The sequence below is a fragment of the Halichoerus grypus genome, chromosome 4 (genome assembly GCF_964656455.1).
Source record: "Halichoerus grypus chromosome 4, mHalGry1.hap1.1, whole genome shotgun sequence".
NCBI classification, from domain to species: Eukaryota; Metazoa; Chordata; class Mammalia; order Carnivora; family Phocidae; genus Halichoerus; species Halichoerus grypus.
The window spans coordinates 79,847,363-79,865,202 of NC_135715.1; the positions used below are offsets into that span (position 1 = coordinate 79,847,363).

Here is a 17,840-nt window from a genome sequence, read left to right on the forward strand (position 1 = left end):
ACATGGTAACATCCTGAAAACTCCTACATGTATTTATAAACAACTCCAGTTCTTTGATGCTGCTCCCTGTTGCTGATAAAGAATCTTTCAGATTACTGACTTTAGTACTTACGAAAGTTCTTAGGAACTTTCTCAAATTAGGTTCATTTAAAACAAGCCTAAAAACCAAAATGGTAACTCTTCCATGTTAATGAATAAGTTATATTCACACAGGAACATGGCTTGTCATAAAAATATCCCTCAAATTATGTTACCTATGATACTTTATAGCAAATAATTTAAATCAACAATATATGCTTTAAATATACATTACCATAATGTGAATTTCCACCTCTCTCTTGGAAAGCAGTTCCTGAAGGAGTTCTATTGCATCTGGTTGCCAGACATTCCCAACCTATTTGGGATTAATAAACTCAGATTCTTTCATATTTTCAAAAAATATGACAGAGCAGAAGGCAGATGAGAAATACAAAAGTAGCCATAAACAGGCTAACAGCAGGTAAGAGTATAACATATACAAGCAGTTTTAAGAGAATATCATGGATATACGATAAAAATGATCTGAATAATTTGCCTGAGCTTCCCCTATAGTTCTCTCTTGAAACATTTTATGCTTTAAAAATATAAACCTACATTAAAAACAAAGCATCACAAAACAATTTTTTTTAAAACCAATATGCCAATTGGTGCTTGTCTAATGCCCATAATATGTATTTACTAAGGAGCAGTGATTGTTGTGTTTTTATGTTAAGAGGTTTACATGGCAAAATTGGGACCTCCTGCCAAAAGCCACTGAGGAGCCTCAAGCTGCCAATGCCATGTGAAAGCTATTTGGAGGTGGATCCTCTATCCCAGTGAACCCTTAGATGCCTGAATCTCTTGTGGACATACTCATTGCAGCATCACTAGGGATCCTGAGCCACAGAAATTGTATGAGGGAAAGTTTATTGTTAAATTAGACCACTAAGTTTTAGCTTAATTTGTTATGCAGCAAGAGATAATTAATATGCCATTCCTTTATCTGATTTCCAGCTTTGAATCTGTTATGATTTTATTTGATGAAGAAATCACTAAATTTTAACAATCTTACACTTTCCCATCTATGAAAATATTAGGTCTCCTCACTTATTCAGATGATTTTTTATATCCTTCAGTATGATTTTGTAGTGTTCATCATAAAGGCCCTTTAGCTGTCTTATTAAACTTATTTCTAAGTATTTTATTATTTTTGCTGCAACGGAAAGGGATATCATCTTATATTCTAATTTCTAGAAAATTATTGTTAATAAAAAAGACAATATTTAAAATTAATCATCCCACAAATTACAATTTACTCACAGGTTTGGTATCATAGAGCTGACATGGAATACAAAATTGGGGCGTATCAGGATATAGTAAAATAGGGTAAAGATGACACTGTGGAATTTTCTCGGTAAATCCATGATCTAAATACTGTACCTGAAATAGGACAAATAAAATTTATAATTTAAATTTACTATTAAAAAGTAGGGGCCAGAAGGTACTCTTTGGTATTTAAAAGAAACAGACATCCTAGAAAAATATCTAAATCTGGATTTGAAAAATCTCCAGAAAAAAGAAACACAGAATTCCCTCATCCCATAGTGTATTAAACTTCATTGTCAAAAGTTTCTTTATGCATAAACCAAAGCTTTTTTTTATAAATGGAGTCTTATTAGATTTATAAATTCCTTAAAAATTTTTTTGAAGACAATTTAATTTTGTTTTGTTTTTCTAAGTATTTTAGAAGCACTGATTTACATTTAATAAAGGAATATATTGTTTTCTTGTTGAATTTTAAGAGTTTTTTGTACATTTTAGATAACAGACCTTTACCAGATGTATCTTTTGCAAATATTTTCTCCCAGTGTGTGGCTTGTCTTCTTATTCTTTTGACACTGGCTTTCACAGAGGGGAAGTTTTTAATTTAAATGAAGTCCAGCTTCATTTCTTTCATGGGTCATGTCTTTGGTGCTATTATCTAAAAAGTCATTACCATACTCAAGGTCACTGAGGTTTTCTCTGCTATCTTCTGGAGTTTTATAGTTTTGTGTCTTACGTTTAGGTCTGTGATCCATTTTGAGTTAATTTTTGTGAAGGGTGTCAAAGTCTAGATCCCTTTTTTTTTTTTAAGATTTTATTTATTTATTTAATGGAGAGAGAGACAGGAGAGAGGGAACATAAGGAGGGGGAGTGGGAGAGGGAGAAGTGGGCTTTCCGCTAAGCAGGGAGCCCAATGTGGGGCTTGATCCCAGGACCCCAGGATCGTGACCCGAGCCGAAGGCAGACGCTTAATGATTGAGCCACCCAGGCGCCCCTAGATCCATTTTTTTGCATGTGGATGTCCACTTGTTCCAGCAGCATTTGTTGAAAAGACCATCTTTGCTTAGTTGTATTGCCTTTGCTCCTTTGTCAAAGATCAGTTGACTTCATTTACATGGGTCTATTTCTAGGCTCTCTATTCTATTCCATTGAACCATTTGTTCATTGTTTTGCTAATACCACAATGTCCCAATTACTATAACTTTATAGTTAAGTCTTGAAGCCATGTAGCATCAGTCCTCTGACTTTGTTCTTTTCCTTTAATATTCTGTTGGCTCCTCTGGGTCTTTTGCCTCTCCATATAAACTTTAAAATCAATTTGTTGATATCTGCAAAATAACCTGCTGGGATTTTGATTGGGATTGCATTGAATCTATCGATCAAGTTGGGAAGAACTGACATTTTGACAATATTGAGTCTTCCTATTCATGAACGTGGAATATCGCTCTGCTCATTTTGATTTTATTCATCAGAGTTTTGTAGTTTTCCTCATATAGATCTTCTACATATTCTGTTACAGTTATACTTAAGTATTTTGTTTTTTGGGTTGCTAATGTAAATGGTATTATATTCTTAATTTCAAATTCTATTTGTTCATTGCTGATCTACAGGAAAGTAATAGGCTTTCGTATGTTAACCTTGTATCCTGCAACCTTGCTATAATTGCAGGAATTATAGTTCCTGGAATTATAGTTCCAGGAATTTTGTTGTTTCTTTTGCATTTTTTATATAAACATGTCATCTGTGAACAAAGTTTTATTTCTTCCTTCCCAATCTGTTTGGGAAGGATCGGTTAATCTTTTATTTTCTTTTATCTTATTGCATTAGCTAGTACTTCTAGTATGATGTTGAAAAGGAGTTGTAAGAGGGAACATCCTTGTCTTGTTCCTGATCTTAGTGGGAAAGTCTTGAGGTTCTCACCATTAAGTATGATATTGGCTGTAGGTTTTTTGTAGTTAGTCTTCATCAAGGAGGAAGTTCCCCTCTATTCCCATTAGTTTTTTAGCATGAATGGGTGTTGGATCCTCTCAAATGCTTCTTCTGCATCTACTGATACGATCATATGATTTTTATTCTTTAGCCTATTAATGTGATAGATTACGTTAACTGATTTTCAAATGTTGAATCAGCCTTGAATACCTGGGATAACTTCCATCTGGTCATGATAATATATATATATATATATATACACACACACACACATATATAATTATTTTTATACATTGTGGATTTGATTTACTAATATTTTATTGAGGATTTTTCCATGTATATTCCTGAGACACTGGTCTGTAGCTTTCTTTTCTTATAATGTCATTGTCTGGTTTTGGTATTACAGTAATGCTGTCCTCATAGAATGAATTAGGAAGTCTTCCCTATGCTTCTATCCCCTGAAAGAGATTGTAGAGAAGAGGTAAAGTATCTTCCTTAAATATTTGGTAGAATTCACCAAATGAACCCATGTGGGCCAGGTGTTTTTGTTTTAGAAGGTTATTAATTACAGACTTAATTTCTTTATTAGATATAGGCCTATTCAAATTTTCTATTTCTTCTTGTGTGAGTTTTGGCAGATTGTGTCATTTAAGGAATTTGTTCATTTCATCTAGGTTATCAAATTTGTGGGCACTGAGCTATTCATAGTATTCCTTATCTTTTGATGTGCTTAGAATCTGTTATCTCTTTTCATTTCTGATATTAGTAATTTGTGTCCTCTTTTTTCTTAGCCTGGCTGGAGGCTTATTGATCGTATTGACCTTTTCAATGAAACAAATTTTTAATTTATTTTTTTTAAGATTTTATTTATTTATTTGACAGAGAGAGATAGCGAGAGAGAGAAAGCACAAGCGGTGGGAGCAGCAGGCAGAGGGAGAGGGAGAAGCAGGCTCCCCGCTGAGCAAGGAGCCTGATGCGGGGCTTGATCCCAGGACCCTGAGATCATGACCTGAGCCGAAGGCAGACGCTTAGCTTAACTGAGTGAGCCACCCAGGTGCCCCTTTTAATCTCACAGATTTTCTTTTGATTTCCTGTTTTCAATTTCATTGATTTCTGCTCAAATTATTTTTTTTCAGCTTACTATAGGTTTAATTTTGTCTTTTTGTAGTTTTCTAAGGTGGAAACTTGGAAAATTGATTTTAATCTTTGTTCTTTTCTAATCTATGCATTCAATGCTATGAATTTTCCTCTAAGCACTGCTTTCAGTGCATCTCTTAAGTTTGACATTTTATTTTTTGGGGGGGGAGGAGCAGAGAATCTTAAGCAGGCACCACACTCATTGCAGAGTCTGATGCAGGGCTCAATCTCATGACCCTGAGGTCATGACCTGAGCTGAAATCAAGAGTCGGATGCTTAACTGACTGAGCCGACCAGGTGCCCCTCAGAAGTTTTGATAAGTGTGTTTTCATTTTCACTTAGTTCAAACTATCTTTAAATTTCTCTTGAGATGTCCTCCTTGACCCATGTGTTATTTAGAAGTTTGTTGTTACATCTCTATGTATTTGGGGATTTTCCAGTTATCTTTCTGTTACTGATTTCTAGTTTAATTCCATTCTGGTCTGAGAGCACACACTGTTTGATTTCTATCCTTTTAAACTTCAGGCCTGTTTTAATGGCTCAGAATGTGGTATATCTTGGTAAATGTTCCATGTGAGCCCCACATCAGGCTCCACGCTAAGTGTGCAGCATGTGTTTGAGAAGAATGTGTATTCTGCTGTTGTTTGATGAATTAGTCCAGGGATGCCAATTATATCCAGTCACTTGATGGTGTTTTTGAGTTCAACTATGTCCTTACTGATTTTCTGCTTGTTGGACCTGTCCATTTCTGATAGAGGAGTGTTGAAGTCCACAACTATGATAGTGGGTATATCTATTTCTCCTGTAATTCTATCAGTTTTTGCCTGACATAGGTTGACTCTCTGTTGTTAGGCACATACACATTAAGGATTATAATGTCTTCTTGGAGAATTGACCCCTTTGTCATTATGTAATGCCCTTCTTTATCCCTGCTAACTTTCCTGCTTGGAAATCTACTCTGAAATTATTATAGCTACTCCTGCATTCTTTTGATTAGTGTTGGCATAGATTATTTTTCTCTATCCACTTATTTTTAATCTATATGTGTCTCATACTTAAAGTGAGTTTCTTGTGGACAACATATAGTAAATTGGTGCATTTAAACCACTGATCTTCAAAGCAATTATTGATATGGCTGGATTCATATCCAACATACTTGTTACTATTTCCTATTTGTTGCTTTTGTTCTTATTTTTGTTTTCCACTCTCTTTCTGTCTCTTGTGGTTTAAACTGAGCATTTTCTGTTTCTTTAAAAAGTATATTATACTTTTTAAAAAGCATTACATCAAAAACTAATATGTTTGCTAACTGAATTTACATTTAAAAAAAAGAAAGTTGCATTCTCCACAGGAAAAAAGATAAAAAGCATTTTTTAGTGGTTTCCATTCAGTATGCTATAATACTGAATTATTATTATTATTAAACATTTATACTGAATCCAAGTCTATTTTCAAATAACATTATACCACTTTACAGGTATTATGAGTACCATATAATAAGAAAACAATCCTGATTACTCTCTTCCATTCATTGTACCATAGTCATTGATTTCACTTATATTTAAGCATGCATATACATACACATATATGTATATGGTATATACATATGCAGTTGAATACATTGTTGCTATTACTTTGAACTATTATGCTATATCAACTAAGAATAAGAAAACTGCAAGTTTTATTATTTATTTTTTAGAGAGAGCACACAAGAATGGAGGGGCAGAGGGAGAAGGAAAGAGAGAATCTTAAGCATGCTGCACACTTAGCGTGGAGCCTGATGTGGGGCTCAATATCATGACTCTGAGATTATGACCTGAGCCAAAATCAAGAATCAGATACTTAACTGAGCCACCCAGGAGCCCCACTACAAGTTTTATTTCATCTTCACTATTCCTTTCTCTTTATATAGATCTGAGGTTCTGACATTATTTTCCTTCTCTTTAAAGAATTTCTTTTAATATTTCTTGCAAAGCAGGTCTACTAGCAACAAGTTCAATTTTTGTTTCTCATTCAGTTTGAAGGATAATTTCACAGGGTATAGAATTCTAGGTTGGGGTGTTTTTCTCAAGTTTTTAAATATTTCAATCCACTTTCTTTTTTGTATGGTTTCTGAGGAGAGGTTGGATGTAATTCTTATCTTTGTTCCTCTATAGGCGAGGTGCTTTTTTCCCTCTGGCTTATTTCAGGACTTTTTCCCTTTAACTTTGATTTTCTGTAGTTTGAAATGATATGCCCAGGTGTAAGTTTTTTTAAATTTGTTTTTGTTTTTGCATTTGTCCTAGTTGGTATTCTCTTAGTTCCTGGATCTGTGGTTGAGTAACATTAATTTGGGGGAAATTCTCTGTCATAATTGTTTCAAATACTTCTTTATTCTCCCACTGGTATTCCCATTATACATAGCCCATATCCTTTTGTAGTTGTCCCACAGTCCTTGGGTATTTGGTTCTGTTTCTTCAGTCTTTGTTCTTACTTTTCAATTTTAGAGGCCTCTATTGATAGTCTACTAATAAGCCCATCAAATGCATTCTTCATTTTTGTTTACCTATTTTTGATCTCTACTTTTCTGTCTTTTCTTACTATTTTTATCTCTCTGCTTACACTGTCCATTGTTCTTGCACACGGTCTACTATATTCATGAGAGGCCTTAGCATATTAATAATAGTTGTCTTAAATTCTGTTCTTGCACACGGTCTTGCACACCATCTACTATATTGTTCTTGCACACGGTCTACTATATTCATGAGAGGCCTTAGCATATTAATAATAGTTGTCTTAAATTCTCATTCTGATAATTCCATCATCCCTGTCAGGTCTTATTCTGATGTGTCTGTCTCTTCCAGTCGTGTTTTTTGTCTTTTAGTATGCCTTGTGATTTTTTCCCTTTTTAAATATTAAAATTGGGGCGCCTGGGTGGCTCAGTCGTTAAGCGGCTGTCTTTGGCTCAGGTCATGATCCCAGAGTCCTGGGATCGAGTCCCACATTGGGCTTCCTGCTCAGCAGGAAGCCTGCTTCTCCCTCTCCTCCTGCTTGTGTCCTGTTCTTGCTGTCTCTGTCTCTGTCAAATAAATAAAATCTTTAAAAAAATAAAAATAAAAATTTATTTGGGTTTAATTGACATATAACATTATATTAGTTTCAGGTATACAACATAATGACTTGATATTTATATATACTGTAAAATGATCACCACAATACATCTAGTTACTATCCATTGCCTTACATAAATATTTTTGTGTGTGAGGAAAACTTTAAGATTTACTCTTAGCAACTTCCAAATATACAATATATCATTAACTACAGGCACCATGCTGTACATTACAGTCCCATGATTTATTTTATAGCTGGAAGTTTGTACTTGTTGATTCCTTCACCCATTTTGCATGCCCACAACCCTCCCCCTCTGGCAACCACCAATCTGTTCTCTGTATCCATGAGCTTAGTATTTTTTTATATTGATGGTATTTTGTTTTTTATATTCCACAAATAAATGAGATCATATGGTATTTGTCTTTCCCTGACTTATTTCACTTAGCATAATGACCTCAAGGTCCATTCGTGTTGTAGCAAATGGCAAGATTTCCTTCTTTCTTTTATGACCGAATAATCTCTCACTGTTTGTATGTATATATATGTATATGTATATATAGCCCATTTTCCTTATCCATTCATCCATCAATAGACAGGTTCTTTCAATATCTTGGCTATTGTAAATAACGCTGCAATGAACATGGGGGTGCATATTATCTTTTTCAGTTAGTGTTTTCATTTCCTTCAGATAAATACCCAGAAGTGGAATTTTTGGATAGTTCTATTTTAATTTTTTGAGGAATCTCCATAGTGTTTTCCATAGTGGCTGTACCAATTTACATTCCCAAGAACAGTGTACAAGCGGTCCCTTTTCTCCACATCCTCACCAACACTTATTTCTTGTCTTTTTGATAAGTCATTCTAATGGGTGTGAGGTGATATTGTGATTTTGGTTTGCATTTCCCTCAAGATTAGTGATTTTGAGCACATTGTTATGCATGTGCTGGTCACCTGTATGTCTTCTTTGGAAAAATGTCTGTTCAGATCCTCTATTCATTTTTTAATCAGACTGTTTTTTGCTATTGTGTTGTATGAGTTCTTTATATATTTTGAATATTAGTACCTTATCAGATATATGACTTGTAAATATTTTCTCCCATTTAGTAAGTTGCCTTTTCATTTTATTGATGGTTTCCTTTGCTGTGAAGAATCTTTTTAGTTTGATGTAGTACAAGTTGTTTATTTTTGCTTTGGCTACCTTTCCTTTTGGTGTATACAAAAAATCACCAAGACCCATGTCAAGGAGTTACTGCTTGTGTTTTCTTCCAGGAGTTTTATGGTTTCAGGTCTTACATTCAAATCTTTGATCCATTTTGAATTAATTTTTATATATGGTGTAAGATATAATCCAGTTTCATTCTTTTGCATGTGGCTGCCCAGTTTTCCCAACACCATTTATTGAAGAGACTGTCCTTTTGCCAGCATATATTCTTAGCTCCTCTGTCATAAATTAATTGACCATACATGCATGGATTTATTTCTGGGCTTTCTATTCTGTTCCACTGATCTACATGTCTATTTTTATGCCAATACCATACTGTTTTGACTATTTTTTTTTTAAGATTTTGTTTATTTATTTGACAGAGAGAGACACAGCGATAGAGGGAACACAAGCAGGGGGAGTGGGAGAGGGAGAAGCAGGCTTCCTGCTGCGCAGGGAGCCCGATGTGAGGCTCGATCCCAGGATCCTGGGATCATGACCTGAGCCGAAGGCAGACGCTTAACAACTGAGCCACCCAGGCGCCCCTGACTAATTTTCTTCTTGATAGCTGGACATGATATACTATGTAAAAGAGACTGCTATAAATAGGCCTTTAGTAATGTGGTAGTAAAGTGTGAAGGGAGGGGAAGTGTTCTGAAGCCCTAGGATTAGGTCTTAGTCTTTTAGTGACCTTATGACTGTAGATTGTAAATTTCACAAGTGTTTCTCAGTTTTGTTCTTCTCCTCCTTTAGGTATGGGAGAGGATGGATAGACTGGGCTGGAGTTGGGTATTTCCTTTTTTCCATGTGGAAGACTAGAGTTAACTGAAATTGGGTACTTTCCTTTCTCCTAGATCAGTTAGGCTGGTGATATCCTAGCTGATTAGGCCCTGGTTAACTAGTTTTCCTGAGGGCAGGCCTTCTTACAAAAAAACCAGAATGCTCTGGCATATTTCAAAAGTTCCTGATGACAGAAGTATGAGGGGATTTTCTTTCTCTGTATTTATTGTGAGAATCAGGTTGAACAGCTGAAGGTAAATGCCACAGAATTCTGGGGGGCCTTCCTATGACTGGGCCTCTCTGAAATTTTTAACTTTCAGAGCTGTCCACACCGAGTTTCCAGCAATACCTCAATTCCAGTTCCAGTTTTGAGTTTCTGCTCCTATAAGCTGTGACTCCCTATATTTGCCTGACTCTAATCTCTGGAGCAGTGGTTTACCTTGTATACTCCCTCTGTTATGGATTCGAGAAGAGTTGTTGATTTTTCACTTTGTTAGCTTTTTACTTGTTAGAATAATGTGGCAACTTCCAAGCTCCTTACAATTGCAACCAGAACCCAGGAGTCCTCAACAGCCTGTCTTTGAAATGCTTTATGTATTTATGATAATTCAACTTCTAAATTTAGTAATAAGGAATGTCAGTAAGTATTTCTTTTGCCCCAATGTAATGAAATTAACATATCACTGTTTAATTGGGTTGGTTTGGCAATCAACATTTTAAAAAATGAAACAGAACTGAATGAAAGGTATCTGAGTACATCACAGGTAGTTAGGGTGAGTACAGTTTAAGGTAATACTTCTTTTTTTTTTAAGATTTTATTTTTAAGTAATCTCTACACCCAACATGGGGCTCAAACTCACAACCCTGAGATCAAGATCTGCATGCTTCACCAGCTGAGCCACCGAGGTGCCCCTAATGTAATATTTCTTTCTTTTTTTTTTTAAAGATTTTATTTATTTGACAGAGAGAGAAACAGCAAGAGAGGGAATACAAGCAGGGGGAGTGGGAGAGGAAGAAGCAGGCCTCCCGCAGAGTGGGGAGCCCGATGCGGGGCTCGATCCCAGGACCCTGAGATCATGACCTGAGCCGAAGGCAGACGCTTAACGACTGAGCCACCCAAGCGCCCCTGTGATATTTCTTAATGCAGATCATAGGATAAATTTTGAAAGATATCAGGTTAAGGAATGAAAAATTTAGGGGCGCCTCGGTGGCGCAATCGGTCAAGCGGCTGCCTTCGGCTCAGGTCATGATCCCAGAGTCCTGGGATCGAGCCCTGTGTTGGGCTCCCTGCTCAGCAGGAGCCTGCTTCTCCTTCTCCCTCTGCCTGCCGCTCTGCCTACTTGGGCTCTCTGTCTCTGTCAAATAAATAAATAAAATCTTAAAAAAAAGAAAAAAGAAAAATTGATTGTGTATACTTGAAATGTAAAATAACCTTAGGAAAAAAAGTAATGATTATAATATCAAAGTACTGGGGCGCCTGGGTGGCTCAGTTGGTTAAGCGACTGCCTTCGGCTCAGGTCATGATCCTGGAGTCCCTGGATCGAGTCCCGCATCGGGCTCCCTGCTCGGCAGGGAGCCTGCTTCTCCCTCTGACCCTCCCCCATCTCATGTGCTCTCATTCTCTCTGTCTCAAATAAATAAATAAAATCTTTAAAAAAAAAAAAAAATCAAAGTACTTTTAAATAAAATTTTAAAACAGAGATCTTTGTGTGAGAAAAAATAAAGTTCACCACCATCTTATTTACTTGGATCCTATATATGTAAAGTTCATGAATTATGATGACTTAATACAAATTGGATTTTAGTTTACTTTTATATTAAAAAGAAAAGGGGTTACCTGAACAATTCAAATGTATGTGAAACCTGACTCATTTGCATATAAATATATGAATCTTTAAGTATCTTTATGCTTAATACTGAAAATCTGAAACCATTTTACTTCTATTAAAATCAGTTAAAGCCAATCCAGCCGGAGAAGCACATGACTTAGATTGGAAATTTAGGAATCTGATGAATGGATATGAATTCCAGCATCACTACCCACTGATATTGACCTTGGTGACCTTGGGCATGTCACTGGATCTAAATGTTAATTTTCTTATTAGTAAAATGGGAATAATCTACTTCTATGATAGTTGGAAACAAATTTTAAAAATATGAATGCACACATGTGAAAGAAGCTTAAAAATCTAAAGTGCTATGTAATTGTTAGGTATCATCATCAAGTAGGTAATAAAATTCTTGTTCAAGTAGAAACAAAAGACTTTTCTTAATTTTTCCTCCCCTCCTAAAACTAAAAGTCTCAACTGCTAAATGTCTTATGAAGTACTTTATCAATTTCATTGCTTTACTTAAGTCACTGTAAATGGAGATATTTTCATCTATATTTTTATATACAGAGTTTTTTCAAAATATATAATTCTTTCTGAAGATTTTGTAGGAAACTCAAGTAAGTACTATCTCAGTATTCTGGAAAGGTAAATTAACTTATTGTTAAAGGGTAAACTAGCTGGGCTGTAAACAAATTTGCTATGGAAATATATAACATATTGAAAAACAAGTTGTTTTACTTAATACTATATGTACAAATAGGGCTGCCAATTACAAATAAGTGGTACCATTAAAGTACCAGAGGCCAGATCCCTACCTGGAAATGGTTTTGGTTATTCAAGTTAATAAATATACTTGAAGATAAAAATTCTTATTTTTTAAAACACTGCATTTTAAAAAAGATTTTATTTATTTGAGAGAGAGGGAGAGAGCGAGCATGAAGACGGGGCGAGGACAGAGCGAGAAGGAGAAGCAGACTCCCTGAACAGGGAGCCCGATGCAGGACCCTGGGATCACAACCTGAGCCAAAGGCAGAAGCTTAACAGACTGAGTCACCCAGGCATGCCCAAAATTCTTATTTACTTATTCATTTATTTATTTTTAAGTAATCTCTATACCCAATGTGGGGCTCAAATCTATGACCATGAGATTAAGAGTTGCAAACTCTACTAACTGAGACAGCCAGGTGCCCCAAAATAAGAATTCTTGTTACAAATAAATGTGTAATGTATCTGACTGGTCTTCCTACAAGACTGATCTCATTAATACATGTTTTAATCAAACTTTCATATATTTATACTCTAAAGATCACTTAACATTATAGCATTTAGCCTTAAATTAGTCATAAAAGAGTATGAGACTCACCTTGATAGTGCCGCCAACAACTTCCATTACCTTGCCTCGATACCACATAGTATCTGATCCTCTTACTGCACAGGCTTCTCCCTTTTTCCAGAAATAAGGCTCCAAAAGACCAAGGCATTTTAAATTACTTTGAATTTCATTCATCATTTTTATTAGCTCGAATTCTGAAGAAATTATTTAAAAAAGAGAATTTAGGAAGAATTTACTACCATTTTCAATACGAAATCATCAATAACCTTTAATAATTTCACCACCTAGACAACAGCATAAGGAATTAATAGAGCTTTAATAAAGATCTAATTCAGTCAGGGCGATTGGGTGGTTCAGTTGGTTAAGCATCTGACTCTTGGTGTAGGCTCAGGTCATGATCCCATGGGTCGTGAGATTGAGCCCTGCCTTGGGTTTCACGATAGTACACAGTCTCCCTGAGATTCTCTCTCCCTCTGCGCCTCCCCCCATGTGCGCACGTGCACTTTCTCTCTCCCTCTCTAAAATAAATAAATCTTTTAAAAAAAAAATCTAATTCAGGGGTGCCTGGGTGGCTCAGTCATTAAGCGTCTGGCCTTTGGCTTGGGTCATGGTCCCAGGGTCCTGGGATCGAGCCCCACATCAGCCTCCCTGCTTGGCGGGAAGCCTGCTTCTCCCTCTCCCACTCCCCCTGCTTTTGTTCCTTCTCTCACTGTATCTCTCTCTGTCAAATAAATAAATAAAATCTTAAAAAAAAAATCTAATTCAGTCAGTAGCTTCTATATGTTTCAAAACATACTACTACTAACATGTAAATAACTATTCTGATCTCTGATTATAAATGCAAGCATTATTTTGGGAGTAAAGCATCGTTAAAAGCTCTAAGCACATACCAGATAGCCTAATATAAAAGAACTACCACTTTAAGATTATGCCATTTTGCCAGCATACCTAAGTAAAATAGAACACAAGTCAGGTGTTACTTGATGCTTAGATAGATACAGCATAATGCTGGGATATAAAATTAAAATTCTAATGTTGCTACTTACTGCTAATTGGATCATCATTCGCATAGTAAATACATAACCCCATAATAGATACCACTGAAGACAAGGTGTGGGGTCAATTACCATAACAGTTCTACCACTTTAGTTGTGTGATTTTGGGTTGTTCCTTTACTTCCATAAGCTTCAGTTTATTCTATAAACCTGGTATAATAGAACTTATCTCCATTATCAATATTGCAGGGGATTAAGTGTAAAACATCCAGAACACTGCCTGACAACATAAGAGTCAACCAGTTTTAGCTATGACTATATAAAGGTCAAGAAAATTTCTGGATTAAGTACTACTCCAAGAGGTCTCAACCACTGTTCACTTCTAGAATAGCCAATTGCACAGATTTATTTTTGAATTAAGAAACAGTATTTAGGAGGTCAACAAATGAGACAAAAATTTCAACAAATTCACAGCCATCTATCCATAGGTGGACTTACTATGGAGTTAATGGAGCTTTAAGACCCACGAGTGCTAGAGTTACTGTCAGTTATAAAGTATTCTAGACACACCCAGGTTGTAGTAAGGAGATACTTGTACATAAATCCCAGGAAGGACTTGAATATTCTCAAAGGGCCCCACACTCCAGTCAGTCACTGTGATTTCTTTCCTCATTCTAAAGGAATATAAACTTTTGTATCTTTTTTCTTAGAGAGCCTCCAAACTTGTATTAAGTGCCTGGTCTTACAACCCTGGAACCACCTCCATCCTTACCTTAGGCCCAGTGTCTATTCCCATAAATGATTTTTCATGTCAATAAATGATTTTTGTGTGAAAAGCACTTTGCTTGAGTTATTTCATTTAACCTCGCAACAAACCTGTGAAAATGAGGTTAAATCTTGCCCAAGGTATTTCAACCTATACCTTACTAGAGCACTGGAGCTGCTAGCTACTCCTTTTACTGATTAATTCTACATAACATAAAACATATTACCTGACAATTTAGGTACTACAAATATAGTTCCATCGTTGCCAATGCAGCTGACAATTGCCTCAAATACTTTCATGTTAGGAATAGCTGGTGGTTTATAGCATCCAGTGGTTCTTGGTTCTGGAATTTTCTGCTGAAATTCAGACACCCTGTATTCACTAATAACATCAGCAGCTTTTTTGTCAGGGTCAAAGTTAATCTTAATACACTTAGTAACCATTGAATCTTCCGGTTCCAAGGGGATTTCCAGAGACTTCTCAGATGATGAATGACTGTTATTTAATTTTTTAATTCTGTAACATCCAAAAAATATTATATCTAAATATGAGCAAATAAAAACATTCTGTAGAAAACAATATAAAAACAGCCCTTCAAATATATTGGAAATTTAAGGAATATATTTGCTCTAGTCTAGGATATATTAGTCTAATTTGTTACATAAAAATGACCATAATTTAGGTTATAATAAAAATTATTTTAAAATGTAAGTGAGCTTGACGAGAAAAAGAGTAATAAATTTCACTTAAATGTTTTAAATTACTATCTCATATTTACATGTTACTCTGTCTTAAAATCTCATAATAAGTGTATCACCAGTATTGTATAATTAACTAGATGTTAAAGGGAAATACAGCATCTTCAGGTTGATTTTAATGTAGTCCACAGACAGAACATGTACATGTTCTGTCAAATTAATACAAGTCCCTTAAAAAATACAGTACTATTGAGAAAGTGGTAATATGTTATATTCATTTTTTTTAACTTCCTGTCATTCCCTTCCAGTTAAAAAAAAAGTTATGCCTACTATAAAAAAAATCCTAGGAGATACTAATATTATTTTAGTAGAATTATAGCAGACTTTTGTTTCTTCTACTTTCTTGTATTTTCTTTCAAAAGGAGATAAGCATTTATGAAATAGCTACATAATTCTTCAACTAAGATCGTTCCCACTTGGTGCCCAGCCTTGAGATAGCTAGTAGTTTTAGTGCTGTAAAAGCAGTAAAGAACATCACAGTGGCAGATGTTAACAGTATTACCTTGCCTAGCATTTTTCATTTTAACATTTATCAAGGAATTGCTTTAGCCTAAAGCTAGTGAACCTGAAAAGAGACACATGCAGGACATCTATACACAGAGCATAGCCGTATGCCAACAGCTAGGCAGTTAAGCCAGCATCTACCATGCTTAGCCAACTACTTCATGTCCCATTTTACTTCTGATTTCTCATTCTCCTTCCATTCCATCAGGATTGCAGTCCTAGTCCATACAAGGTAATATATAATAATGCAAGATAAAAAAAGAAATCTGGCCATGTATGGTAAAAAGTGGCTACTTGGAACATGTGTTTGCAATTCCAATATACCTTACATCCAGAAGGAAAGAAATAAGAAGAGGAAGCTAGGGCTATAGCAATATCCTAATCCTTTGCCCCTTGGACAAATGGTACCTTAAACCACAAACTTAGTACCTGAAAGGTCTTTAAATGTAAATATTATTCATTACTTTTCTGCTATCCATTTCTGTTTCACATAAACACATTTTAGTATATACCTACCACAGTTTCCAACATAAAGCTTAAAGATTTATGTCTAAGCAAATGGTGTCAGAGGGCTCAGATCTGGTAACCACTATGCAATTATCTTTTCCTTTGGTTTAGAGTATAAATGCCAAAGCAAAAGGGAAAATACAAAAGCAAAAATGTCAGTAGGGATTTAAATATACAAGAGCTAATGTGCTTGAATAAAGAAATTAGTAATCCTGAATGAATTTCTCAACTGTCTCCTCAAGGTTAGTTTATAAATCATTAAGAGCAAACAAGATGAAATTCAGGTTTGAAAGCACACAGATATGAAAACGAACATAGGCAAATAACAAGCCTTCATTATAAACTGATGTTAAAAAAAAAAGGTCTATACCTCCTTTCTCTCAAAGCCAAACCCTTTTTAATCAAATATTTAGAAACATCGACACGCTCTCCTTTTTCATCTCTGCAGAAAATTTTCACAGGTAATGGCCATGTTGTATTGTTTTCCTGCAGTGATTTAAGAGCAGAGTAAATATGAAACACTAAAAGGAAACCTTCTTATAAACAACATACTTTTCACAGGCATTTCCTCCACATTTATCCAAGCCAGAAAAATAAATTTCCACTCAAGTAATTTTGATATCTTATCAGAAAGAAAAAACATGGAAGAGAGTCAAGGGAGACAATTAGTTTGTGAAATATGTCAGGAAGACTTCTCTGTCAAGGTGAAACTTACCAAAAGGGTGGATGTGTGTAGGGGAAGGCCAACTGAAAAATTTTTTTTCAGCCCGCAATGGGCTGGGGAAACATCAGTTACAAATTTCTCTATTATCCTAAACTCTTGGCACATTACAGAATTGAAATGTATTTTCCCAGGTGTGTCTTGTGTGTGTGTGTGAAAAGAAAGGAAGGAACTGCAAGACCTATATTCTGCTTCAAATGGGATTATGAAAATGGAGAAGGTACACAAAGAAAAAGTAACATGGACCAATTACTTATCCAAGAAAATTGTAATCATTAATGCAATAAAAAGTATCAAATTGGAGTAAAAAAAGAATATTTTTAAGTGTTCTGAAAAAATATATCCTCTTCTCAAACCCATACTCCTACAAACACACATTTTTTTTATGACATAACAATCAATATGATTTCACTAGAAGCCTAACTTCGCAGTTTGTAAAGAATAGCAAAAGGCTTCTGCAATGCACTCTAGCATACATACATTCTGTTTTTTTTAACATGCAAATTATCAACTCAAGATTATTACTTTAGAAATGTTTTGATTAATTCATATAATCATTATGGGACATCTATTATCAAAAACAGGTGTTTTATAAAAAAATAAGACAAAAAAAAAAAAGGGCTGCCAAAAAAATCCAAAGAGTTTGCTGTTATTTTCTCAATAAAATATAGAAAACATCAATGAAATATTCATTACATATCTATTGTAATTGTTTACCCCACTACACACCTGTAAGATTATAGTTGCTACAGCTCCAGTCAGGTACAATGAAAGACAGTCACAAGCTGTAGCTGTCCACTTGTCACTCCCACCAGTTGGTCTATAACAACAGACAACTTGTTTTGTAACAAACAGCATAACATATAGAAATATAAAAGAACCACTATATGTATACATTCATATATATATGAACAAACTACATATGTAGCAAGAAATCAGTTGAACT

General features: G+C 35.2%; 1 protein-coding gene across 2 annotated transcripts in view; it reads right to left on the bottom strand.

Annotated features, from left to right (window-relative positions):
- The window catches only part of RNF17 (ring finger protein 17), a 147,017-nt gene that overhangs the window by 36,571 nt on the left and 92,606 nt on the right, over positions 1-17,840 (bottom strand). The window contains exons 23-28 of one of the 2 annotated variants that reach the window (XM_036097134.2): positions 17,624-17,714; positions 16,544-16,659; positions 14,631-14,920; positions 12,674-12,837; positions 1,339-1,458; positions 314-394 (exon numbers count right to left, since the gene is read on the bottom strand). In XM_036097134.2, coding sequence (XP_035953027.2) covers positions 314-394; positions 1,339-1,458; positions 12,674-12,837; positions 14,631-14,920; positions 16,544-16,659; positions 17,624-17,714 — 862 coding nt within the window. Of the gene's footprint in view, positions 1-313; positions 395-1,338; positions 1,459-12,673; positions 12,838-14,630; positions 14,921-16,543; positions 16,660-17,611; positions 17,715-17,840 lie in introns of both variants that reach the window. The other variant, XM_078070617.1, reaches the window with a different exon arrangement.